Source organism: Vitis vinifera, chromosome 10 (genome assembly GCF_030704535.1).
Source record: "Vitis vinifera cultivar Pinot Noir 40024 chromosome 10, ASM3070453v1".
NCBI lineage: Eukaryota > Viridiplantae > Streptophyta > Magnoliopsida > Vitales > Vitaceae > Vitis > Vitis vinifera.
The window spans coordinates 10,322,694-10,348,388 of NC_081814.1; the positions used below are offsets into that span (position 1 = coordinate 10,322,694).

Here is a 25,695-nt window from a genome sequence, read left to right on the forward strand (position 1 = left end):
TTGTTTCCATGACTTAGACCAAAAGCCCACAGCAGCCAGGAGGCAGAGAAAGGCTCAGTTGTTTGACCACCAAAACCTGGATGGAAATTACAGGCAGGAGAGGGCCTAATTATCTTAGACCAAAAACCTCAAAGGAGATGAAGAACAAGAAATCAAAAGTGAGAGGAACTGAATAATTTACAGAATAGAAAATGGTTTAAGCATATGATTTGAAGGCTAGTCCTATCAATTCATGAGCAATATAAAGCATTAAGCATTTAGGTTCCAGGATACCAATGTATCTGGAAGGCTAATATTTCATCCAAGTAGTAAGTAGATAGGTGATGCAGCTATGGAAATTCAAGTTAACAAACAAATCCAACTGAAGTAAAACACATAAAATGGCAACATTTAGTACTAAATTATTAAGATTCATTTCAGCATAAAAGGGTTCACTAACAGATCCTTGTTTAACAACTTCCACACACTCAATCCTCACATATCCAAGTACATGACACTAGAGCCAGGTTTATTGGTGAATGTGGATAACAAAGAAAGCAGGACTAGGCTTAGAAAAGCTTCCAAATTCAATAGTAACAGAAAAACTAGGTATCCGACTCCCAGAGGAAGAATTAGTGCCGCTTCTCCCCAGTTGCCACTTCCCAAGCATGTAAAACGTGGTCCACGATATCCTCTATGCCAACCCCATGCCTCACCTGCACAAACATGTATGCATTGTCATTGTCACAAAAAACAATCAACATTCTCAATGAGAAAAAAATTAACTTTCAAGATAATTATAGCTCCCGTGAGGGATTATATATAACTCAAGGTGATTGTTTCATTTTTCTGTAATGGCTCTCAGTAAGTATATATTATGAAATTTCATTTTTCATAAGAACCTCCAGTTGAGCTTGATGTCCGTGTTGTTGTCTACACCAAAATCATTCTCCAAATCCTCACATAAAGCATAAAAAGCAATACAGATTCAGTCATGTTCATATGAAAGAAGAAACTATAAATCATATTCTTATACACTTTATAGTGGTCAGAGTCCTGTGGAATATCATCCTTGGGTTATCAGATGTGTAGTGGTTCTTTCCAAAAACTGTAAAGGAGGTCTTAACTAGCTGGAGGAGCCCTTTTGTGGGGAAGAAAAGGAAAAAGATATGGAAATCCATACCGTTGTGTATTTTTTGGACGTTTGGAAGGAGAAGAATAGATTAGCTTTTAGGAGGGGTGTGTTAGATATTCAGAAACTTAAGAATTTTTTTGTTTGTAATTTAGGGAGTTGGGCTAGATTGTATATTGGAGAGGAGTCTCTATCCCTTATAGGCTTCTTGGAGTGGTTAGCTTCCAATTAAGGGGTGGTGAGGTTCTGTTGGCTTTCTTTTTTGCTTGAGAGGTGTTAGTTGCCTTGTATACCCCCTGTATGCTTTGTGGCTTTTCACCTCTGTTTTAATACAATTATGATTTACTTATAAATAAAAAATAAAAAGAAGAAGAAGAGTCAACTGAAACATGGTAATTAGCATTATCATTATCTTCCAAATAGAAGAGGATTGGTAAAACCTTTTATTTATGTCAATGATATGCAAAATGCTACTGGAAATTTGCTATGAAAGAAAAAAAAAGGATCTAATCAATGTACCTGAGCAAAGATAAATGGCCCTCCATCTCGCATCCGAAGTGAATCACGCTCCATCACTGCCAAGTCAGCTCCAACTGCTGGTGCAAGGTCAGTCTTGTTTATCACCTACAATTCAAAATCAAACCCTCGTTACTGTCAAACTTCCTAATGCTTGGATCTTCTTTCTGAGTGCCAAAAGTAACTGCAGCAGGTATAACTGAAGAGAATTAGAAAACACATACTAGGAGATCAGCTTGGGTTATGCCTGGGCCTCCTTTCCGAGGAATTTTGTCACCACCAGATACATCTATTATATAAATAATATAGTCGGCCAATTCCCTGCTGAAATTGGCAGCTAAATTATCTGCAGTGACACAAATTGAAGTAAATGTTAAACCTTCTTATCCCAAATTATCAAAAACATTCCTTTAAGTATCCATAAACGAGTCAATGGTAAGTTGTTAAGGAATGCATAGATTATGAATAAGTACCATGAACATCATGATTAAACCCAAAATTATTCGTGAATGTTCTAGATATTACCAGAATGACAACATGTGCTCCTTTTTTCATTCAAAAAGTCCATTTCCATTTCCCAAATCATTTTTTTTTCTGAATTACTACAACAAAAGAATATTTTTATCACAAAAGGCACTCAATTTACTTCACAAAATTTCAATAAATTCCACAATTCAAATTATTTCCTGATTCGTCATGACTCCAAAATCCATCACTAGGTTCAACATGATGATCATTGCTCAATTTGTAGCATTTTAATATGCCAACTTAAATTACCAGTTGTTACCAGTTTGATGCCAATGATAACCACTTAACATGAGAAATCATTTATAAAAATGAAAAGTGAGGAAATGTGTCCACTAACAAATTACCTCCCCCAGATTCACAGAGAAGTATGTCAACTTTGAACAAGTTGGAAAGCTCCTCAAGAGGGCCAAGATTGATGCTGATGTCTTCACGAATTGCAGCATGAGGACAACCTCCTGTTTCTACAGCTCGTATCCTTTCCTCAGGAAGTGCTCCATGCTTCACCAAGAACTCACCATCCTCTTTAGTGAATATATCATTTGTCACCTAAAATGATTTCATACTTACATTTTTGTTACAATTGAAATTTCCAAGAAATTAGAACAATATGAGATATGAGAAGTGGATACTTATATACCTAGATTAACAACACAAAGTGTCAATTGATAAGATTAATTATTTTGATATTGTTAGCCTCGAAGAAATAATTGGCAGCAAGGATACTCCAACACTATAATGCTGAAAAGAAGGGGATTCAACATGTCTTTTAAAGAGTGTAAGGTGTAACAAGAAGGGCTGCAGCAATTATGAGGATGAAACACTGCAGGTTCTAGGAAATTCAAGGTTTTCTATCAGATTGGCACACAAGTTACAACAGTTATGAAGAAACATTGGCTGGAAAAGCCATAAAATTTTAAGCACAGGATGCTGGATGTCAGGGTGGACTTCGCAGTAGGGCTACTAGGGTTTGGTGGTGTATAAATGGCAAGGCATAGAAAATCCCTTGATTGTATATATAAGAAAATAAGCATATGCTTGAGAGGAAGCTGTTTAGTTCACATGGAGCACCAGAAAGCTTTGCCTTCCTTGTGGAGGAAATTTGTCATATACCTTTCGCATCTTTCTGAAACAAAAGTGGTGTGGAACTGTGTCTCAAGAGTCCACAAGTCCAAGAAGATGGAAAAGACATGGAGATTGATTAAAGCATGAGTGACTTACTGTTTGGTAAGGTGCGGGAAAGTCAAAAGAATATTATCCTGACATTAGCAGAATTAGCACTCACCAGAATGGGAAGCTACTCATTTAGCATAGTTCATTAACAGTCTCTACTAACAGAATATAAAAAACAGCTCTGCAGGTATAATGAATGAATGGGATGCTTCAAAACGATACTCACTGCAGCGAGGCTGTATTTTTCGCGCAAACATTGACACAGTGCCAACATCAGAGCTGTTTTCCTGCACAGTGAAACAGAATATGTTGGCACTCATTCATTGAGCTTAGTTCAGGCTTGCAATGTAGATAACGAAATAAGATAAAAATAGTGTTGAACAAAAGGGGAACATCCCCTTTTCTTCTTTTTTGAAAAAATTCAAGTGCTGCAAACAAGGAAGACTAAGCTACCAAAATATAAACAAGAAAAAGGCTAAAAATAAGTATAAATACAACAAAAGGACAAATTATTGCTCAATGAATTCAAATGTCATCCAGGTATCAAGGAACCATGTCATACAACATTATCAACTATTCAAGTTAACTGTGGATCCTGTATCATCTCAACATTTATATAAAATAACCATGAAAATTCTCAAGTATAAAATTTACAGAGTAGGTCCAAGGTAGAGGCTCTACTTATACCAGGAACATGAAAGTAGTGTACTGCAGAAAAATCCATTAAACTAAGAATTCAATAAGTAGCAGCATTTGATTTTTTATTTTTCCCTTTGATTTAAGAAACAATTATGAGGAAGTAGAGACTCCATTCATGGTGTTTGGGGGAAAAATGGAGGGAAAGAAGAAATACCCAGTACCAACAGGGCCGCCAATACCCACTGTGAAAGCCCTTTCATGGAAATTCCTGGTGAGAAGTGGTGGAGCTCTTCTGCTGAAGTAGCCAGGTGAGTATATGGGCTCATGGGTGTGTGGTGCCAGTCCATCATGGCTATGGTACAACTTCCCATCTGGCCCCACCCACGATTCTGCTTTCATATCCCTGGAATCAATTTACCAACAAGAAAATGTCACAAAAATCAACCAAAGAAAAAACGAAAAAGTAAATTGAATGCCAAAAGTTTGAGAGGGATTACGGATGGCCATGGTGGTGGTGCTTATGGTCATCGCTGCTCTCATGATGATGATCATTACCAGGCTCATAATCCTCACCATGGCTATCATTCCCATCACAATCGTGGTCATCATCGTGACTATCAGACTCTTTTTGCTTCTGGTCATCACTGCTAGGATGATGCTGATCATTGCTAGGCTCCTTATTATCAGGGTGGCGGCGGTGATGGTGGTGGCGGTGGTGGTGGTGGCCATGGTGGCCATGGTGGCCGTGCTTGTGGCCGTGGTGATGATCGTGGTGATGGTCGTGGTGGTGGTCATGATGATGCTTGTGATCATGGCGAAGGGCCATCTGATCTTGGGATGCCATTGGCTCACTGTTTTGAGAATTCTAGCTCTGAAAGTGTGTTCACAGAGAGAGAGTGGGCTGGAAGTGATCGGTGACCGATGACTGATTTGGCTACATATAGATGATGATCTATTTGATTTTACAAAAATGCCCATCCCTAATACCAATGGTGATAATGTCAGCATTATTGGTTTTGGATTATTAGGTCATTTAGTGGGACGATAGACGAAAGTGGGTCATGAACCCATACACCTCACTAATAATTATAACTTATTTAAAAAATAATAACCAAACTTTATATTATTAGTACATAATGCATTAACAGTGTGTGTCTTAGTGATTTTATTTTAACTTATTCTTTCTCTTACTTAGAAGATTAAATTTTTTAATCCTAAAATCACTGTCAAATACATTTTAAATTTACTATATTTTTATATTTATACAAAATTTATGGGTAATATATTTATAAAATTTACGGGCAATTCATAAAAAGGATATGATTGGACGGAATTTATCTACCAAAATCAATAATGCTTTTATAACAGGTAGGAATTGGCCAGATTTATGCTAAAATGGAAGTTTCCTAAAGAAACCTCCATAGGACAGGAAGCTTCCCAGAGAAGAGACCCACGTGAAAAATGAGCCTGCCAAGAAGGGCTCCATACCCTATAAAGGCCGCAACATCCAATAAGGTTCAGGCTTTGCTTGTGTGGTTTTTTTTTTTTTTTTTGTTTATTTATTTAAATTATTATGACTATTCTTTTTATTTTTATTTTATTTTGTTTTTACTTTAGCTGGGAAATGAAATAAAATTGTAACACTTTTGTTATTATAATAAATATTGTGTTACACAATATTTCTAAACTATCTTTTTATTGCAAAATGATTTAATTATGTAAATTACTAAATTTTATCTTTTTTATTATTATAAATAAATTTTAATATTTTAAGATACTAAAAAATATATCATATTACTAAATTTTTTGTTGTGTTATTATGAACCTACATGAAATGATTACGAATCAAGAGAAAAATACAGAAAAACACCTAATATTATATTCTAAGGTGATAAAATGGAGCATCTACTATTATATATTTTCAAATATCTTATTTTAATTATATAAAATAAGAAAAACATAATAATTAATTTTTGACATGAAAGAGACATCAAATTACTTTGTTATTTTGATTTATTTGAAAATATGCTAAAATTTTATTTTATTTATTTATTTTTTGTCAAATTATTGTTAAGAAAAGCATAATAATTATCTTTTGTAATTTAATGTCTTTAACATGTGAAAACAAACCTTTGTATTATTAAGGTCTACACTTGTAGATTTATTCAAATTTAAATTAAATTAAAACTTATTAAGATTTAATAGAGATGAGAGATTTTTTTTTTATTTTTTATTTTAAAGGACCTTACTAACCTACTTGAATCGATTTGAGCCCATCCAAAGCCCATACAGATTGGGCCATTTTGATGGCGGCAGTTGGCTGTGTGGAGGCCATCCACCCGTGCCAGGCCAAGACAGGCCAGGCCCAGCATCATCTCAAACCATTTTGGCCCAATCTTTGCAGCAAAGCTCTAGAAGAAAGGTTAAAATTTGACAGTAATTTTAGAAGTATTTCTAAAGTGCGTTTGGCATCCCATCAGTTAGAAGGAACTCATCCTCTCTTAATTTTGGGCTCCACCAAGCTATACAAGATGGTACACAATAAGTTTTCTCTTTTCGTGCTTATTGTTTAATAATTTAAGTTAATTTTAAATTAAATTACTTTTAAGTTGTTAGTTAAAATTTATTACTTAATTTTTTTATTTTAAGTATTAAAGTAATCTTTCATGAGACTTGTTCCCCAAGTTCTATTCATTCCTCTTGTTGTAAAGTATTTCAAATTCCTAATTGATAAAAATTCTATATATAAAATATTTCATAAGTTATACATTATTGTAATATTAGATTTCTTTATAAAATAAAAAAAGTTATTAAGAATATCTTTATAAATATTTTAGATCATAAAAGAAAATGTTATGAGATTTAGATGAGTTTATACAGATTATACGAAGTGAATAGAGATGTGACGAAGAATGGTACCTGATGGAGCGAACGAGCTCATGGTTCAAGATGTGGATACAAGAAGTGGGGAAACATGAAATGTTTTGAGAATCTAATAGTTGTATTTGGTTCTATCATTTGTAATATCATATATAATATAGTAGAAAGTTTCTCCCTCATCTATAAACGTGAGCATGATTCATCTAATCATGTTAAAACCTTATGTATCATTGTATCGATTGTTTTATTTTTGTGTTCTTAATATTTTTTTTGATAGACAAAGAGAAAAATAACATAAAACATGCCAAAACAGGGGGTGCTCCCTACGTACACAGACAATATACAAAGAAAGTCAAAACAAGGCAACAAAAGAAAAAAAAAACCTAGAGAGAAAAAAGCTAACCAACAAGCCAATCACCCAAAAAATTCAGAAAAGAAAGAGAGTTCAAGTTCAAAAACTGTTGAGACTACTCAAGAAGAGACTGAAAAAAGAGGTTCCTCAAGCAAGTATTTGACATCTTTTCCTCTTGGAACGTTCTTCGGTTTCGCTCTCCCCAAATACACCAAAAAACACAAATATGCGCCAATCTCCAAATTGTTCTCCTTTTCTTCCCTAGCCCCTTAACTTTCCATTCTAGAAGCAGATTTCTCACTGAAGCCGAGACCACCCATACCACCCCAAAAGAAGACAACAACAAAGTCCAAAGCTCCCTTGTCTTACCACAATGAATTAGGATGGGGTTCGCCGATTCCTTATTCTCTTTACAAAGATTGCACCTATTAATCATAGACCAGCCCCTCCTCACTAACATATCTATAGTATAAATTTTACCCCAAACTGCTTCCTATGCAAAAAAAACGAGTTCTAAAAGGAACATACGAACCCCAAACCTCTTTGGCTGGAAATAAGGGGTTATTATCACCCTTAAAGACCTATAATAAGATTTAACATTAAACTTTCCCCTTTTTTTTATCTTCCAAAATAAAGAATCATTCCCTTCTTGAACCTTTACTGTAAAAATATGATCCAAAAAACGAGTCACCTCCTCCAATTCCCAATCTTGGAAGGATCTTCTAAATTGCACCTCTCAACCCTCGCATCCACCCATTGTCTCCCCCAAAGATCAGCCACTACAGCAGAATTATGGGTTGCAATTCTGAACAGTAAAGGGAAAAGATCCTTCAGCTTAGAATCTCTTACCCAAATGTCCCACCAAAATCTTGTGAGTCTACCATTTCCAATACGAATACTAGTTCTAAAAAGAAACTCCTCCCAACCTTTTCTAATGTCTTTTCAAAGGCCCATCCCATAAGACTCTCTCACCTCTCTAGTGGTCCAACCCCCTTCCTCCTCTCCAAATTTACCAACAATGATTTTCCTCCAAAAACTCTCCATATCTAGAGGAAATCTCCAAAGCCATTTTCCTAGCAAAGCATGATTGAAAACCTTCAAATGTCTTAACCCCAACCCTCCATGCCTCTTATCTTTGCAAATAACCGCCCATCTTACCAAGTGAATCTTCTTTCTCTCCTCCAAATCTCCCCACAAAAACTCCCTTTGAATTTCTCCAATCTAAGTGTCACTTTTCTTGGGATTACAAAAAGCGACATAAAATAGATGGGAAGATTTGAGAGAGTGATCTTAATGAAGGTAAGTTGACCTCCCTTAGAAAGATATTGTTTTTTCCACGTAGCCAATTTCCTTTTGAATCTTTCCTCAACAACATCCCAAACTCTACACAAATTATGAGGGCCTCCAAAAGGTAAACCTAGATAAGTAGTAGGAAGATTCCTTACTTTACACCCAAAAACCGCAGCTGCTCTATCCACATCCTCTACTCCCCCAATTGGAATAATTTCACTTTTCTGCATGTTTATTTTTAGGCTTGATACCACTTCAAAACAAATAACAACCCACTTCCAAAATTCCAATTGGTCCTTGTTATCCTTGCAAAAAAAAAAAAAGTGACATCTGCAAACAACAAATAGGAAACTGAAACCCCTTCTCCACATCTCCCCATTACCTTGAAACCCTTAATGAAACCTTTTTCCTCAGCTCTTGATATTAAATTGCTAAAAGCTTCCATAATTAGCACAAACAGATAAGCTGAGAGTGGGTCTCCCTGCCTTAGGCCTCTAAACGTTGAGAAGAACTATGTGGGAGTGTCATTCACTAAAACTGCCATTCTCACAATTGAAATGCAGAATAAAATCCAGTTTTGCCACTTGGGTCCAAAACCCATTTTCTCCAAAACTGAAAGAAGGAACCTCCAGTTTACGTGATCGTATTCAATGTCCAATTTATACACTAAACCTGCACCGACACTTCGTTTTCTTAAGTCAATCGCCTCATTAGCTACCAAAACTACATCTAAAATCTGTCTACCTCCCACAGACGCATTCTAACTATTCGAAACCACTTTTCCCATCACTCTTTTCAGCCTATTTTCTAGGACTTTGGCAATAATTTTATAAAGACTCCCCACAAGACTAATGGGCTTAAAATCCTGCACGTCACTAGCCCCCTCTTTCTTCGGGATAAGCACTAAAAAGGTTGCATTAAGGTTTCGAAAAACAACGTTCTGCGAATAGTGCTCCTCAAACACCTGTATCGCTTCCTCCCAACTATAGGCCAACAAAAATTCCAAAATGCCAACATAAAACCGTCCGACCCTGGCGCCTTATCTCCCTCCAAATCTGGGAGAGCTTTGGAAACCTCCTCCTCCGAAAATGGCCCCCCCAAAGTCTCATTATCTAATGAGTCAAGAGTTCTAAAAAGACCTGACTCCACAGCAGGTCTTCTCACTAGAGATTCTTCAAACAAGGATTTAAAGTAGGATCCAATCTCTTCTTTAAGCTCCTCCTTTTTATCCAACTGAACACCCCTAACTGTCAGGCTACTGATAAAATTTCTCTTTCTCCTTACATTAGCCATATGGTGAAAGAACTTGGTATTGCTATCTCCCTCCTTCAACCAAAGAGCCCTTGACTTCTACCTCCAAGAGATTTCTTCAAGGATGGCACAATGACTAAATTCATCTCTAGCTATCCGCTGACTACTCCTATCTTCCTCATATAGAGATCCAAGCCTTTCTAAACTATCCAAATAGTTTAACTTCTCCAAGGCTGCATCCTTCCTAGTTGACACATTGCCAAAGGTCCCTTTATTCCACATCTTCAAGTTGTATTTCAAAGCTTGTAGCTTCTTCGCAAGTACAAAACTGGGTTTTCCCCTAAAATTGTAAGACTACCACCATTCTTTAATATTATCCATAAAACACATGTTTTCAAATCTAAACAGGCTTTTACTTGTTCTTATCCCACCGTAGTCTAATAAAATCGGGCAATGGTCAGAAACAGGTCTTGGAATAAGAATTTGCATTGCCCCCGACACAAGGTCCTCCCAATCTCCTAAAAACAAAAAGCGGTCTAATTGAGCCTTTAGGGAACCTCCTTCCCCTCCACTCTAAGTGAATGCTCCACCTCCCAGTGGTGGGTCTACTAATTCAAACTCGTCAATAAAGCTTGAAAACTCTCTCATCATGGTTGACATCTATCTGCCATTGCTCGTTTCAACTAGAAACTACACCACATTAAAGTCCCCTGCTATACACCAAGGTTCATTCCAAAGCCCCTTAACAACGGCTAGCTTCTCCTACAACTCCTTTCTCTCCCTTCCTTTGAGCGGGCCATATAACCTAAAGAAAACCCAAACAAAACCCTCCTCGCAATTTCTAAAGCGGCATGAAATAGAAAAAAAACCCACTTCAACCTCCAATCCTTCCAAAACTCTCTTATCCCACAGTACTAGCACCTCACCAGCTGTATTCCTTACATATAAAGATACCCAACCCACGTTCCTACCAATCCCCAAACTTCTAACAATCCTAGCAGACATTTCCTTCATTTTTGTCTCCTGAAAACAAACCAAATATGGCTTATGTTTTCTCACCATCGACTTAATGACCATCATTTTATCTGGGTTATGCATGCCTCTAACATTCCAGGACAATATCCTAAGCTTCATAAGGGACTACATCAATTTACCCTCCCAACTCCCCTTCATCTGCCACTCTTCCAGCCAATCCATCATAATTAATAGTGCTAACGAGCTTCTTCAAATCTCTATCATTCCTTGAACCTGACCAAGTTTGCTCTCATTAGGCTTATTGATAAAACATCTCGTATTCTCAATCTCCTTGAGGATTCTCAAAATATCATATTTGAAACCTTCAATCGAAACCCCCACAAACTTATAGAACCAAAAGAATTTCTTGTTCACCTAAGGGGATTTGTCTTTTTCCACTTCTCCTACTATAGTGATATGAAGTTGTGGCGTCTCCTCCTTTAAAGAAACGGGAAAATCGTGCAAGTTGGGAACCTCATTATCTCAAGACCTAAGGGTTACTGCCTCATCCCCTCCCTCTAAGCGATTGGCCCCATCATTACCTGGCAAAGTGAAGGAGCATCCATCCTTGAGAACCATACAAAGTGGCAACTCAAGCTCCAAAGGGTCTTCAGACGTCCCCTCATACTCCCTTGTCTGCGAGTACCCCATAGAATTCCCCAACCCCGAAAAAAAAAAGGAGAAGAAAGGTCTGAAGATTCCCCGAATACACACCCCCCTCCCACCCCACCCCAAGAGTAGGAGAACAAGAGATAGGGAAGATAACTCTTCAAAAGTGAACAACTAAGGCCTTGGTCCAACGAGGATGCCTCCTGCTCTGAAATCTCCCCAGTAGAAACTGGCTTCGGGATCTCCTACTTGAACTCCCCAGAATTAAAAAAAGGGAGCCTTAGGAAAGAAGCTTGGGCCAACCCCATTTCAAGCCCTTTTTTTCTATTAGGCCTAATAGAAACAGCCCAACACCCCACCTTATTAGAGAAACCCAACCCCACTTTCTTAAATGAAAACTTGGCCCAATGGAGACTGGGCTTTCGAGTTCTAGTAGGCCCTCCCAATGGGTCCCTAGACACCGGCTCGACCCACTTGGAAATTTGGCCACCCTGTCCACCCTCAGGACCCCTTCCACAGCCAAAAAACTTCTTTCCAGCCAACCTTACGAATTCAGACACCCCACTTTTTGTCGCGTCAGAAGTCTCTTTCACCAAACCGGCTTCCTCTTGCATAGAAACAAGACCTTCATAGTCTTTTAGCCTAGTTTTTTCCTCAAGAATCCGTAACTCCAATCCATTAACCTAACACATACGTCTGCAGCAAGAGTTCCTTCTCCACAAAGCTTCCTTTCCTTTCCACGCGCACCATAGTACGTGACGCACACCCCCCTTCTTCCTGCTTGAAAGGAACCTTACTCACTGGTTCAACTCCCCTTTAAGGCTTTAGATCAATCGCCACCCTAAGGGCCGAGAACCACACCGAATCCTCCCACTACAATGGGATAGAGAACGAAGCAAACCCAACTATCACCTCTAACCTTCAAGGCACCTCCTTCCATTATTTTTAACTATGATTCTAACCCCTTTCTTATAACAAGACTCTTTGGTCTCCTCATCCACAGCTACAAAACCCCCACAAGCATCCCCCACCTTTTTAAAGAACTCCATACTCCAGAACTGTAAAGGCAACCCTGGGATTCTCACTCAGGATACATCCCTCTGGAACTCCATCCTAGAATACCCCACAGTTGGAACCCACTAGTCTAGGGATAATCGAACGCCATTGAGAAAGCGACTCCCCTCCTCCAACACTTTTTTAGCAACACTTGTAGTAGAAAATTCAAATAGAAACAAAGAATCTCTTAAAGTAGCAACGCTCACTTGACCGCATAAAATCTAATGGGAGTTTGCCCAAATCGCCACCACCCCTAAGTCAGGCGCTGCCTCGTCCTCAATATCCCATTTGCCCACCAAAAATCGGCTAAGATCTTTCAACTTCGAAGTATAAGCCTCATTCCCAACTTCAACCCAAACTTCCTCACTCCTCATTTTTGTCTTGCTCTTGGTTGCATCTATAAAGCTTAAGCCTACCATAGGTATAAGAGACCTCTACTCTAATCTTAGAGTCACCTCCAATTTTAGCTAACTCCCTTAACTTTCGTCTCATGAAGTCCCAACCCAAAAGGTCAAAACCCTTTGGGATAATAATGAAATATCCCTATCATCCTCTAAAAGGACAAAAATCAAAAGGTAACGTCCAACTTCATTTTGACACATTTCTATCCTGAACCTCCTACCTCTATATCATTCACGTCTCCCTTGAACAACTTCTTCCCTCTCCATTTGCAGCAAACTTCCAGCGACTTCAGAATCCAACCCATTACCCCTCTACTCGCTTTGATCCACCTTTAGAAACCTTTGCCTTTCTCCACTATTTGCACCTCACCCTTACCCTTTGTCCAATCAATCCACAACTTAAAGGATTTGGAGTCGATGAGGAAGAAGCATGAGCTTTCCCCCATTTGTTTCAACCAGGAAATGATAGAAAACCCCTACACTAGACTTCTCTCAGTTTGCCCATAACTGCCTAGGTGAATCTTTCAATCCCCAAGCAGGCAGAAAATTTTTTCTCCCTCACAATCCCATGCTTTAAGCCTCGGCCAAGCAGCCCATGTGTTCTTAATATAACATTGTTTGTATTAAAGTTTCCGTTGGTAGAACACCTCGATTGTTTTATTTTTATATTCTTAGTATAACTTTGTTTGTATTTAAGTTTCCGTCAGCACAACACCTCTAACAAGAATGTGGAGAATTTTTTTTTTTTCCTTTTATTTTTTGTTAGAAAAAGCTAAAAGATCATAGGCCATGAGAAGTGTTCTAAGAGAGTATAGATTATTGTGTCTCAACTTGTTGCAAATGGGAAAGATAGGTCAGCATTTATACAGGTTTCAGTTGCTTGGCATTTGTATTCATAGTCGTGTGAAATTTAAAGGCAATGAGATGCTTCAGTGTTAATTAAATGCTCTTGTGGCTAATGGAACAAAAGGGGGAAGACAAAAATGGAAACCAGAACTATTCCTTACAATGGCAAGTCCAGAAAATTTCCTCATTGTATTTAGAAAGCCAATTACAAGAGCATCTACAAGCCTGACATTGCTGGGCTTAGAATGCCATGTCCAGTTATCACTGAAGTTGGTATCAGAACCAACAGCAAGAGTATCTCACAGAAAGGGCCATTTGAGCGGACTAGGCAGGCCTCCATGATGGTCTAACACGACAGGCTCCCCTTAGGCCGAAATGATCAGGTCATGCCGACCTATCTCACCACAATAATTGGGGTGGGCTAGCATGACCAGATCTTTTAGCTTTGCCGACCCAACACATTTAGTCATTGACATGAGAGTCTATGACAATCGATGGGTGGGTGAAATTTACCCTCTAAACCACAAATATTCTAAATTTTGAAACACAATATATCATTGCCACTAGCAAAAATGTAATTTGGAGAGCCCTTTCCTTATGCTATATTAACATGATACTATAATAAACTGAATCAGATTATCATACAAAGCACTACACCAAATCATTCATATGTCTCGTTTCCCATAAATTAAAGACATCCATTTTTCTAATGTCATCACTATATCCAATCTCAAATTTTCAGTAAACACCCAGAACCCATACAAAGAAAGAGATTAATTGCAGTACGACCACACCACTTTTTAATGCTTGCAATCCAACAATCATGCACTAACACGGAGTGTAAGCATAAAAAAGTGAACTGCAAATAAGGCTATGTATACCCATTACCCAAAAGGTTTAAGGAAATGGAGAGAGTAGAGAAAGGGTGAATGAAATGAAAGAATCCCAGGCAGCAGTGTTAGTTCATGAAGTGATTCATGAGTGCATTCTTTTTCCTACATGGCTCAGTCAAGATCTCCTTCAGGGAGTTCTCTCTTTGAGTAGGAATGACTTGATCAGAGGGTGTGACTGCTTCATTCCCCATAATCACTCCTTGCTTTTGCATGTACTCCCATTTGTCTTGGAAGAGGTAGAAGAAGGCCATCAAACACACCTCTGCTGTGAAGAGTACAGTCCATAGCCTGATGCTTCTCGATGTTTTCTTCTGGTAGGCTTCCAAGCCTGTGTATATGTTGATCATTCCCACTACAGAAACTGTTGTTCCAAGTATCCAATGCACGAAGTACCACACACTTCGCCCTTTACTTCTTCTGCACCCAAAAGAAAAAAAAAAAAAGGAACAGGAATGATGGTCTTTTGTTTGCAGACTAAAACCACAATAAACCAGAGATGGGTCTTCTTGAATTTCTGGGAAAACTATGAAATGAAATTAGCTTCATCAGTTGGGGTAGAAAAAGGGCAGAATCATTTTGTTCTGAAATGTGAGGAAGTCAAAGAAAACTACCTTCCAGGCCTGCAAAATCCAATCAAAGCTTGCACCCAAATGGCACCATAGAGCGCTAAACCTATTCTCTGGTGGTAGTTATTGAATGAATTCTCAAAATTCTTTATGGACATGATTGCTCCAGCTGTGGCTATAAGTACTGAGAGTACCTGGTAGATGGAAAAAATGAAGAAAAAATAATAATAATGATCCAATACATAGAGAAAAAATGAAGAAAGAAAGTTTATGGAATATACATCTTCAATTCCTCCATTTCAATCTTTAAGCCTAATCTTTACAGTATGATAATTGTGAGGGTGAAGTACATATACAAAATGGAAGGAAACAAACCAAGGAAAAATTATGGCATACATAAGGTTTGATCATCGCTTGCTTATTCCTTAATCTTTAATGCAGAAATGATAGAAAAGCACTGCAAACTTAATTAAGAAGGAAATTATTAGGCCTCGACAAGCTTTGGAGATCATTAACCATGGAAAATGATACTCTCTCCACAAGGGTTTTCTGCTACTTCTACAAAAATAGTAACATTACTTTTGTAAACTTAAGGAGATTTGTTCATTTATCAGAGAAGCTGTTATTTAACTTGGAATTTGACAAGGGGGATCGATGATTATATGGATCATAAGAATTACATAATCACAAGTCTCTTGTCTTGCTATCCAAGTTTTGGTGATAAAAATATGGTTGAATTTGCTTTAATGAACCATTACCTAACTGTGGGGTAAACCGAAAAAAGAGAAAATGCAGACACCATCATTAAAGTTAAAGTGGGCTGTAATAATGCATATACAAAAGATCAATGGTTGAATGATCACTTCTTGCGACTCTGAAGAGTCATTGTCTCTATCTATTGAAATTAAATTCATACTTGCCTTACAATTTCTTCTTCTTTTTTTTCCGAAAAAAAAATGGTTGGGAATTCATGGATTGAGTTGCAGAAGTGAAAAGAAAACTTAAGATTACCTGCAAGGTGGTATGGACATAGAAGATAACTCTGACCTTTCTTCCACATTCCTCTCTGTTGCACATTCTGATTGTAATTACCCCAATAGGCATTAAGAATCCCGTGGAAGCCCAAAGGAGAACTCCATGAAGTGTTATATCAAATGTCATCTGAGGACTCAGCTGAGAAACAACTGAAAAATATTAGCTCTTGTGTGTGTGAGTGTGTGTGTAACATACACATTCATATGCCTACATAAGAAGATGAAGAAGTTATTATTGGAATTGGAAAGGAGAGTTGCTGCTAATAAAATGAGTTACCTTGTGAACATTGTTGTTGATTCTCTTGTGACCTTTGGATTCATGGGATGAGCAACCAACAAATGACAGAAGAACAAGCAAAACAAAGCATGCAGGAATGGTGAAAGACAATAGCTTCTGAAAAATAGGCATCTTTCAGTCTCCAAGCAAAACAACAATAGCAGAAAGGAACCTGCTCTACCAGTCAAATCTTCTGGTTTTCAGCTACAAATAGAAGAGTGTAATGGGATCAGGTCTTGACCATGAAACTATATACAGAAAAAAGCTCACCGACCTTTCCTTTCTCTCTCTCCCTCACAAAATTTTCAAGTCTTCATCATTACTTCTCAAGATACAGATAGATCATATGGAATATTTTAGTTTGGAAGGCTCTACATGACTCTTTCAGACAGGGGCTTATAAGGTAAGTTGGATGAAAATTATTTGCATATGCTGATACAGAAACTACATGTCTTTCTGTATAAAGAAGCAAATGTGGGATGATTAGTAAATATAAAAAGGAGCTACATGCCTACTAGTTATGTACTTTTGGGGGTGGTTTGATGGTGTTTGGTGGTGGCCATGAGCATATTTGAATAGGATGAAAAGGGAGTGGAGATTATGAATTGTAAAAATTAAAGTGGCTTTTTGTTTTAATGGTAGAAATAGTATTGAATCGCAGAACACAAGATGGTCAAAATTCTAATGGATGGGAAAGATGAAAATGTAATACCATTAAAAAGAAAAGGATAAAAGGAAAGGTGCAGTGGATGAAAATTTCCCTTTTTTTTCTCTTTTGATTTGATTTTCTTAATAAATAAAACCTTTCCAAGATTGACAAGTTTATACCTAAAGTCTCAAACTTGACTACCCTGAAAGCATTGTTGTTAAGTCATTTGGTTACTTTTACTTCATGAGTACAACTAAAAGAGTTTTGTCATGATCCCCCTTTTCCATGTTTTAGTCAAATTTGATCAAAATTTCTGCTTTGTTGTGATATGCATAGACGCGTTTTAAAATCGTGAGGGTCTATCGGATCTAGAGTGGATAATACTACACACCTAAGAATGGGTTGTTATATTTGTTCCCAAGTTGTGTTAAGTGCCATCATCTAAGCACAAGACCAGTGGGTGTTCTATAATGGACATGTAAAAAAGTTTCCATTCTCATTACAATATGAACTTGTGATTCTGGGGTCAATCTAATGGAACCTAGTGATTCTGTTTCCCACATTCTTTCCCTGCTTGTGGCTCACTTTCATAAATATACAATGTATCAGTGCAAAATGGAGAACACATATGGAGAAATAAAGTGCCCCACTTCCTCTAGATGTATTCTCACCAACCATCAACCACCAACCCTACCTTGTACCATATAATAAAATCTATGAAGCACTATATGACTATGTAGGGAGAGAAACAATTCCCATTACCATTGTCTTCACTTGATCTTGTTTGTTTGGAAACTTAATCTGTTAGATCAGAGTATAATACAACAGGTGGACCAGGACACCATGCAGTAAGCAACTTTTGATGCTGGAGAAATCAAGCATAGTGGTTGAACAAAACCCACCAAGCTGCCTATGGCCCCAACTGTAATTGAAAGCTGCACTTGATTTCTCCACATTCATGATAGTAACAGTGAGTGTGAGAGAGAAAGAGGGAGTTTATGAGTGGGTTCTTTTTCTTTTTTTCTGTCAGATTTGCTCCACACTATGTCTTCATTCATTCTATATCTTATCATTATACACAATTGAAGTGTCTCACAGTTTATACATATGGCAAAAGTGGAAAAATGTAGGCCTGTCTCCTATGTAAAAAAATTTGTATGACACTACATATATTCTCTCAAGACTCAAGAGTGATCCAAATCTATGTTGGGGAAAAAGGAAAAGGAACTTTTCAAATGGGTAACAGCTAAAACATACAACTTTTTGGTAATCCCCAATGGGATCTTTACAAAGAGACATTAGATTAGTTAATTTGTAATTATTATCATTCCATTATTTTCAACAATCAAGTTATAAAGAGGGAGAAGAGATTGGGGGCAACTTTATAGAGGGAGACTTGGTGGGAAGTCGAATCCATATCTTGTTTTGATTCCTAGTTCTAATTAAAGTTGTTGTTATGTCTTAATCTAATGGTCCTTGTTCTTGATTGCGAAGTTGACAGAAATTTATGATTCATATAATTGCTTATATTTCCATTTCTTTTTGAATTTGAGATATTTCACTATCTATTGACCAAAGTCGTGCTTCCATGCATCTTATAAAGCAAACCACTCATACTTTCACTACCTTTGTCAATGATACATGGCGATTTATTGGCATAACAACTTTTACTACCTTTGGATTTCTTTGATTTATTAGTTATAGAATTTAAAATATTTCATTTATTAGTTTTCCTTTTTAAAAAAAAATATTTTATATTAATAAAAATTATTGGAAGCCTAACAAAAATCATTCTTGGTGTTATTTTATTCTTCTTGGTAATATTTTATTGGTAATTAAACTTTATAATTTATAATAAACATAACTCAAATAATATTTAAACATCAATTAATAATAATAAAAAAAAACAATTCTCCATTTTGGAGAAACGAATTTTCTCATAAATAAGACAAACCTACACATGAGAATTTAAATTGGTAGGTTACACCAAGTAAAGATTAAGTTTATCTAACAGTAATTTTAAACTTGGTTTATGATTAACTTGTTCTTAATCATGCTATTTTTCCAAATAAACATGCAAAATTCTTCATTCTTCTCAAAGAATGGACAAAAGAGTTCCCCCTAAACCTTCATTAAAAGATAGTGAAAATTAAGGTTAAAACTTTCATAAATTGGGCAAGTTGACGACTAACTCCAACCTAACCTGAATTAAAAAACAATTCACCTGAGTTCAACCCAACCTAATCTCTATTTCTCTAAATTTGGATTGTATTTGGATTGTTCGAGTTAAATTTGAGGTTGATCGAGTTAGACTCGAATTAATTAGGTTGAATTCGGATTGAATAATTCAACATTTATCTACAATATTTTATATATATATTTATACGAAAACTTAAATAATAAATAAGACAAAATTTAAAGATAGAAAAAAAAATTATATATTTTTCTGAAATAATTAAAAAAAAATAAATAATATAATATGATTTGATATTTAAATAAATAAATAAATATTATTATATAAAATAATATACATTATATATATAAGTTCAAGTTAAACTTAGATTATGTAAATTTTGGTTTGAGCTCAACCCAAATTAAACCCAAGAAACCGAATTCAAACTCAATCTAAATATTAAAATGATAATCCAAGGCTGCTAAAACATTGAGTTGGGTTCAAACTAAGTCAGACCAACCTGTCCAAGTTATGCCCTAGTGAAAATGAACGTTGGCCCATGATAATTTGGATTTATGTAGCATTTATACATTTAATAAAGCCATAACGTAAAAGGATAAACACAAGCAAAATCGGTGCCCATGGGATCTCAGACAAGATAACCATTAAACCTCAAACTTAATTCCTTACATCAATACTAAGAAATGATTAAAAACAACTCAAAAAAAAAAAAACCACAAGAATATAAAGTTGTCTCATTTGTTTTATCATTAATGTGTGAAGAACAATAAAAAATATTTAAAAGCAAAAAGTTTTTATTGTTCAGCATTTATATAACGAATAATTAAAGTTGTGGAAAATGGGTAGAACAATTTTATTATATTATTATTCCTCCTCTTTTGTTGCCAATCTTTTCTCCTCATAGCCTAAAGATTTGGGTATGAATGAACGCTAGGCTTCTCCCTTCCAAAGTTCAAAAAGCTTCTTCAAAGCCATAGGCACCATCTCCAGTAAGGAAATGCTAAAAACTCCAATCTCCGGAACTTTCTAGTTCCTGCAACCCTGATTCAGCTGCTCCCTTTTTATTTTTGGATCCCAATTCCAGGAAATAAGCTGGAATCACAAGCTTCACTCAGCTGGGTAATTTCTTCTACAGCATATAAATTGATAGCCTTTGCCTTACCAATGATGAGTATAGTCGGTCCCATCTATCATGACTCCATATTTCATCAGAATAATGGAACCTTGCTGAAACTGAATATACCATCAACACACAAATCTGCAAAGAAATATATGCATGGAAGAGATGGTTGTGGAAAAAAGAATGTAGGAAACATCCGGATTAACTCAAACTTTCAAAAAGTAAATAAAACAGGGATTTTAAGGCCCTCATAGATCACGGTCCTCGACTTTCTGATATGCAAAGGTTATCAAGCCAAATAATATCCAACAAACAAGATCCAAAACGCAGGAAGGTTTCTACTGAATAGTAAAACAAAATTTCAAAAAAATTAGATCGACCTTTATAGCTCATCCAACAAATGATCACCCAGACTTACATAAACAAGTTGGGTCTTGATGCCTTGTAGGTGGTCTTGAGCTTCCTGGTTGGTGGCCTGACCTTCCTGAAGGTCAGGGGGAACTTGATCTTGGAGTTGTGGAATTGTTTTGAGCTCTCCCTCTTGCAAAGCTTAGCTGGGATGGTTGCAGTCTTGATGATTTGGATGCAAGGAGACCTAACCCTATGGCGGGAAGCCATCTCAGCGTACATTTGCTCAACAGCACCATTCAGAGTAGTGTCACGGTATTCCTTGTACATGTTGTGATAACCAGTTCGACTTTGATACCGCAACCAAATCCCATAGTTCTTGATTGTGGTTGGGTTCTTCTCAAAAATCTGCAGCGACATGTAGTAGCTAAACATAATGAGGGGAAATACGACATTTTTTTTTAATCAGAAGGTGCAATACAACATATTAAAATACAAGCTTGACATTATATAACACATCCCCAATATCTTCATAGTCAATTTGGTAATAAATATAAAAATTTGAACACAGTATTAGAGGTGGTTATAACCAAATAAAAAAAAAGGCTAATTGAATTTGAGCATAGCTCAAGATATATATGAATATGTTCAGAAAAATCAGATCCTACATTCTATTAGCAAAAGGGCTGGTACAAAACAGAGTGGCTGATAAACAGTTTAGACAACTGAGGTGGAGCAAAATATCAATTGCCTTATGCACATACACAGAAAAATAAGAGGAAAGGAACAAATTTTGTGAATATTCTATGTATTTTAAAAAGAAATTCATGAGTTTACATAAATGTGTAAGATGTGACTGAACTTTTTCCATCTAATTTTAACTATATATTATTTATAGACCCAAACCTAATAATCAGTTGGACTTCGGAAAACCCATAATCCATTCTATAAGGAACAGACATAGAGCTACCATATCATAGCAAAACGAGCGTATCAAAATCTACTTCCCAAAATCTTATGACATGATAAGCATTTCCAATATCTTTCCAATAAAGTGAACGGAAATTAGGGAAAGAGCAAGCATCCGTCAAACCTGAGTATTGATCAATGACACTTAAAATCTCTCAATGTAGATACAGTGAAAGTTAACATGACATTTGTTAACTTCTAGTTCCAGAAAGAAAGGGGAAAAAACCTTCTCAATAAACAAACAACAAATGCACCTTTCTAGGTATAGACTCTAGTGTAATCATGGATTGAAATATCGGTAAACACGGATATATCGGTACTTGAATTTTACGGATATATCGGAAATATAAGAGAAATATTGGTAGATATTTTTACACAAATATTAGTGAGACAATAATTATCCAAAATTGATGGGAATGTTTAGAAAAATCCAAAGAATGATAAAATAAACAAGAATATATATGTTAAAGTTATTTTATAAGTGTAATTGACATAAATATGGTCAAAGAAAAAAATATCGGTAAACAGTTTACGATACTTGGATTTTAAGAATAGAAAATATGAATTTTGGAATTGTACACTTGGAAAGTTAAAATTGAGTTAAGAAATATTTGATTTTATTAAATGAAAACAATTTACACATAAATATAATACATATGACATTGCAATAGTCCTTAATACCAAAATGAAGATCGATGTGGTTCCATCATATTGATAGATGAAGAGAGTCCATCTTGTTGAAGACAATATTCATACTAGGACATGGAATTTCAATAGAATTGATTGTAAGTACGAACATGTCATGCATAAATGAGATAAATATAAAAAGTAGTTAAAAATAAAATGATAATATAGATTAAAAATAAAAAATAAATAAAAAAATAAAAAAAAGGATGAATATTTTTTTTTTAAAGTTTTCAAAAAAATCTCCAATATTTCCCCTATATATCGGCGATATATCTGATATATTTGTCAATATATTCGATATATCACTGATATATTTCCGATATTTTGACAGACTTTTGATGGACTTCCTCCACTGCTCCGCACATCGCTTCACGCTCAATTTTTTCGCCGATTTATCAGTTCCAAACTGATATATTGTCGATATTTTGCCGATATTCCTCCTGTTCAATAATCGGTGTTGAATTTCATTTCGAGGCCGCCCGATATCCGATATATCGGCGAAATATTGCCGATAAAATCCAATTTTTCAATCCATGAGTGTAATATTCAATTGACCATTTGGTGTGATGCAGGTATTTAATTAAATTTCCTCCACTATTATTTACAATGTCTATACAGAAAATTACACTTACCAACCACTTTTGTATTAGATTTTTTATCCTTTAAATAAATAAAACATATTAGTAATATCCAGCAAGATTAAGAGTCAATAAACAACAAGCAATTTCAGCCATCTAACCAAGTATACTGCACAATTAATTTCTTCTAAACTGATGCTTAGCCAAACAATGGATGCAACTCATGGACACACCTCAAAGAATCTCAATAATAATTTCAACAACAAGTATCGCATAACAGTGAAAACAACATGATATGGTTACCTCATTGATTGCCAGCACTTGACCATTGCTCTTCTTGACTTTCTTAAGCTTCCTCAGAAAATACCTATTTCAGATCAAACCAAAACTCCAACTCAAAACCTGAACCCAATTACCAATCAAACAATAACTACAAATCCAGACATCATTATCATATCCCACATACCAGAACTTGGATTTGGCGCGAACCTCATTCGTCGCCCAGAGCTTCATGCGGTAGATCTTCGGATGCTCATCGCTCTCCGACGGGAGAGCTCTCCCCACAACCTGGTACTGGTGAAACTGCACACCCAAACAAACGAACAAACCCCATTAGATCAGGTCAAAACCCAAAAAAAAATAAAAAAAACCCACTTCCATCCATATGTTGGGACAGAAAAATGAGGAAGAGGAAATGAAAATATTCGTCGCAGCTAAACCCTACAACAGTGGGGGTTTCGCATAATGGAAAAAAAAAAAATTCTTTTCTTTTCTTTTCTTTTCTTTTCCCACGTTTTCTCACAGACCAAACAGGTTACGATTAAACCCTAAAGAGGAGAATGAGATCGACGAAGCGAGAAGAGAAGATAGACTTACCCTGAAAGTAACCATTCTGGAGGGGAGAGAGAGATTGGGAAGAAGCTACTTCTGTGTGTGTGTGTGGTGTGATAGGAGGAAGAGACGTGCCTAGGGTTGCTTAAGGGGTTGTTTGATTAAAGGGGTATTTGGCTAGAAATTAACTTCATATTTCTAAGATTAACCCTTTCCCTTTCAAAGATGAAAAATGACTCTTAGAATAAATTACCCCTAATAAAAAAACTACAAATAAACCTTAAAAATTTAAAACAAAAAATGAAGTGGAAAGGTTTTTCCAACGAATTAATCCATTAATAAAAATGAAATAATCTTTAAATTTGTAAATATATCCTCTTTCGTAATCCATTTTTAATATAAATGACTTTCAATATTTTTATTTAAATATAGATTTTAAAAAAATAAGATTATTTTTGTAAGAAAAAATAAAAATAAAGATTTAGACTTACAAATTAGAGAAGTTATTTCATCCTTTTTAATTAAATAACTCAGACAAATTGTTTTATGGATATTCATTCGTTTATTGATTTCTTACTAGAGGATTTATGGAATTCATACATTTGATTAAGGTGTGTATTTTTTTCGTTCAGATTTATAAAAATCACAAGAAAAGGTAACTCACTAATGATTTTGAATTTTGTTAACCATAATTTTTAGGGTTATTCTTGTATTTCTTGACCCGTTGATCCTTGATCATGAATGTAATCAGCCAATACCTTTAGATTTTGCTAACCATAAATTTTAGGGAAACTTCTGTTTTAGGGCCCTTATTTATAAAAAAAAATATGATATTCAAACCCCAAGTTTTTCAAATATAGAAAATAATCATTAATGGGCAAAATAATATGAGATTTGTGCACTTTGTGCTGAGTCAATTTTATCTTCCAAAAATGCCCTTAATGTCTTATGCATCAGTAGCCAAATAGCCTCCATGTCATACTTAAAAAAAAAAAAACAATTGTGAAAATTGATAATTTCTTAAAAAACCACCCGACCCGACATTTGGAACTAGAAAAAAAAACCAATTCTCTGTTTGAACTAGAAAAAATTCCCAAATCTGATAGTTCTTCATCCCTAATTTGTCTCTCCCAAATCAGAACATTTGATTGTTCCACTCTCTCTCTCTCATTCTCTCATTTTAGCCAAAAAAACCTTCAGTCAAAACTGGAATGGATATCTAAGTTTCTTCTGAAAAACTCTCGTAGCCCTAAATCTGCATTTTAGTTTATCAGCAACCAAATTTGATATTTTCCCTAAGCCGGAATCTCAAAAACTTGACATTTTAGAAGATCATTTGAAATCTAAATCGGCCAAAACCTTCATGTCCAACAAACCCAACTGATACCGAGATTGAAATTTCCCTTTCTTTCGTCCTCTCAAAGTTTGGGAACATTTCTCTCATTCGTTTTCATGTCTGCAGTGAGCTGGAGAGGAGAGCGTGTTTAAATTAGAAAATTTTCACATATTTCAGTGAAAAAACCGTGAATGGAAAACCATGTTTAAATTTGCAAAATGTGGTACATTCCTGAGAAGAAACCTTCAATCGAAAACCTGAATCTACATTTTTCTTTGTTGTGCAGTTTTTTAAGAGGCAAATGAAGCGCTTCATGGTAACAACATCCAGTTAAAAAAAGGGTTTGAGGAAATATTGCCTTCGTGAAGAAGAAATCTCCTCTTCGTCTGATTGGGTTGCATATTGGCCTAAACCCCACCAAAATCTTAAGGTAATTAATTTGTATTTAGAGTTGGCATCATGTTTTGCAATTTTTGTGAGTTTGTTCACCTTAGATGTGAGCACTGCTTGACTGAGCCTTAGGTATTATCTTAGTAACCCTTAGGTACTA

The 25,695-nt window shown here is 35.9% G+C and overlaps 3 protein-coding genes across 3 annotated transcripts; all 3 read right to left on the bottom strand.

The window, feature by feature from the left end:
* Window positions 1-381: 381 nt before the first annotated feature.
* Window positions 382-4,893, bottom strand: LOC100243473 (urease accessory protein G). Its single transcript, XM_002276269.4, has 7 exons — window positions 4,462-4,893; window positions 4,179-4,367; window positions 3,552-3,612; window positions 2,500-2,701; window positions 1,852-1,973; window positions 1,631-1,735; window positions 382-695 (listed from the first exon to the last, which is right to left on the bottom strand). The coding sequence occupies exons 1-7, from the start codon at window positions 4,806-4,808 to the stop codon at window positions 612-614; spliced, it is 1,110 nt and encodes a 369-aa protein (XP_002276305.1). The 5' UTR covers window positions 4,809-4,893; the 3' UTR covers window positions 382-611.
* Window positions 4,894-14,285: 9,392 nt separating this feature from the next.
* LOC100248593 (cytochrome b561 domain-containing protein At4g18260) lies at window positions 14,286-16,870 on the bottom strand. The gene is made up of 4 exons (XM_010657344.3): window positions 16,434-16,870; window positions 16,134-16,295; window positions 15,168-15,316; window positions 14,286-14,973 (listed from the first exon to the last, which is right to left on the bottom strand). The coding sequence occupies exons 1-4, from the start codon at window positions 16,563-16,565 to the stop codon at window positions 14,622-14,624; spliced, it is 795 nt and encodes a 264-aa protein (XP_010655646.1). The 5' UTR covers window positions 16,566-16,870; the 3' UTR covers window positions 14,286-14,621.
* A 3,714-nt stretch (window positions 16,871-20,584) lies between these two features.
* Window positions 20,585-24,044, bottom strand: LOC100265789 (60S ribosomal protein L18a-like). Its single transcript, XM_002276224.5, has 4 exons — window positions 23,855-24,044; window positions 23,445-23,560; window positions 23,282-23,345; window positions 20,585-21,152 (listed from the first exon to the last, which is right to left on the bottom strand). Exons 1-4 carry the CDS (start codon window positions 23,867-23,869, stop codon window positions 20,811-20,813), a joined length of 537 nt encoding a protein of 178 aa, XP_002276260.1. The 5' UTR covers window positions 23,870-24,044; the 3' UTR covers window positions 20,585-20,810.
* Window positions 24,045-25,695: the final 1,651 nt, after the last annotated feature.

What these genes read in the sequence shown, in the direction of transcription:
- LOC100248593 (XM_010657344.3), bottom strand. Translation starts at nt 16,565, where the DNA reads ATGCCTATTTTTCAGAAGCTATTGTCTTTCACCATTCCTGCATGCTTT. An exon ending in TCAACAACAATGTTCACAAG is followed by an intron (nt 16,296 to 16,433) that starts GTAACTCATTTT and finishes GTTGTTTCTCAG; the next exon opens with CTGAGTCCTCAGATGACATT. An exon ending in GGATTTTGCAGGCCTGGAAG is followed by an intron (nt 14,974 to 15,167) that starts GTAGTTTTCTTT and finishes TTTTGGGTGCAG; the next exon opens with AAGAAGTAAAGGGCGAAGTG.
- LOC100265789 (XM_002276224.5), bottom strand. An exon ending in CGCGCCAAATCCAAGTTCTG is followed by an intron (nt 23,346 to 23,444) that starts GTATGTGGGATA and finishes GATCTGAAATAG; the next exon opens with GTATTTTCTGAGGAAGCTTA. An exon ending in AAGTGCTGGCAATCAATGAG is followed by an intron (nt 21,153 to 23,281) that starts GTAACCATATCA and finishes ATGTCGCTGCAG; the next exon opens with ATTTTTGAGAAGAACCCAAC.
- LOC100243473 (XM_002276269.4), bottom strand. Translation starts at nt 4,808, where the DNA reads ATGGCATCCCAAGATCAGATGGCCCTTCGCCATGATCACAAGCATCAT. An exon ending in GGCGGCCCTGTTGGTACTGG is followed by an intron (nt 3,613 to 4,178) that starts GTATTTCTTCTT and finishes TTCACTGTGCAG; the next exon opens with GAAAACAGCTCTGATGTTGG. An exon ending in TAACCCAAGCTGATCTCCTA is followed by an intron (nt 1,736 to 1,851) that starts GTATGTGTTTTC and finishes TTTGAATTGTAG; the next exon opens with GTGATAAACAAGACTGACCT.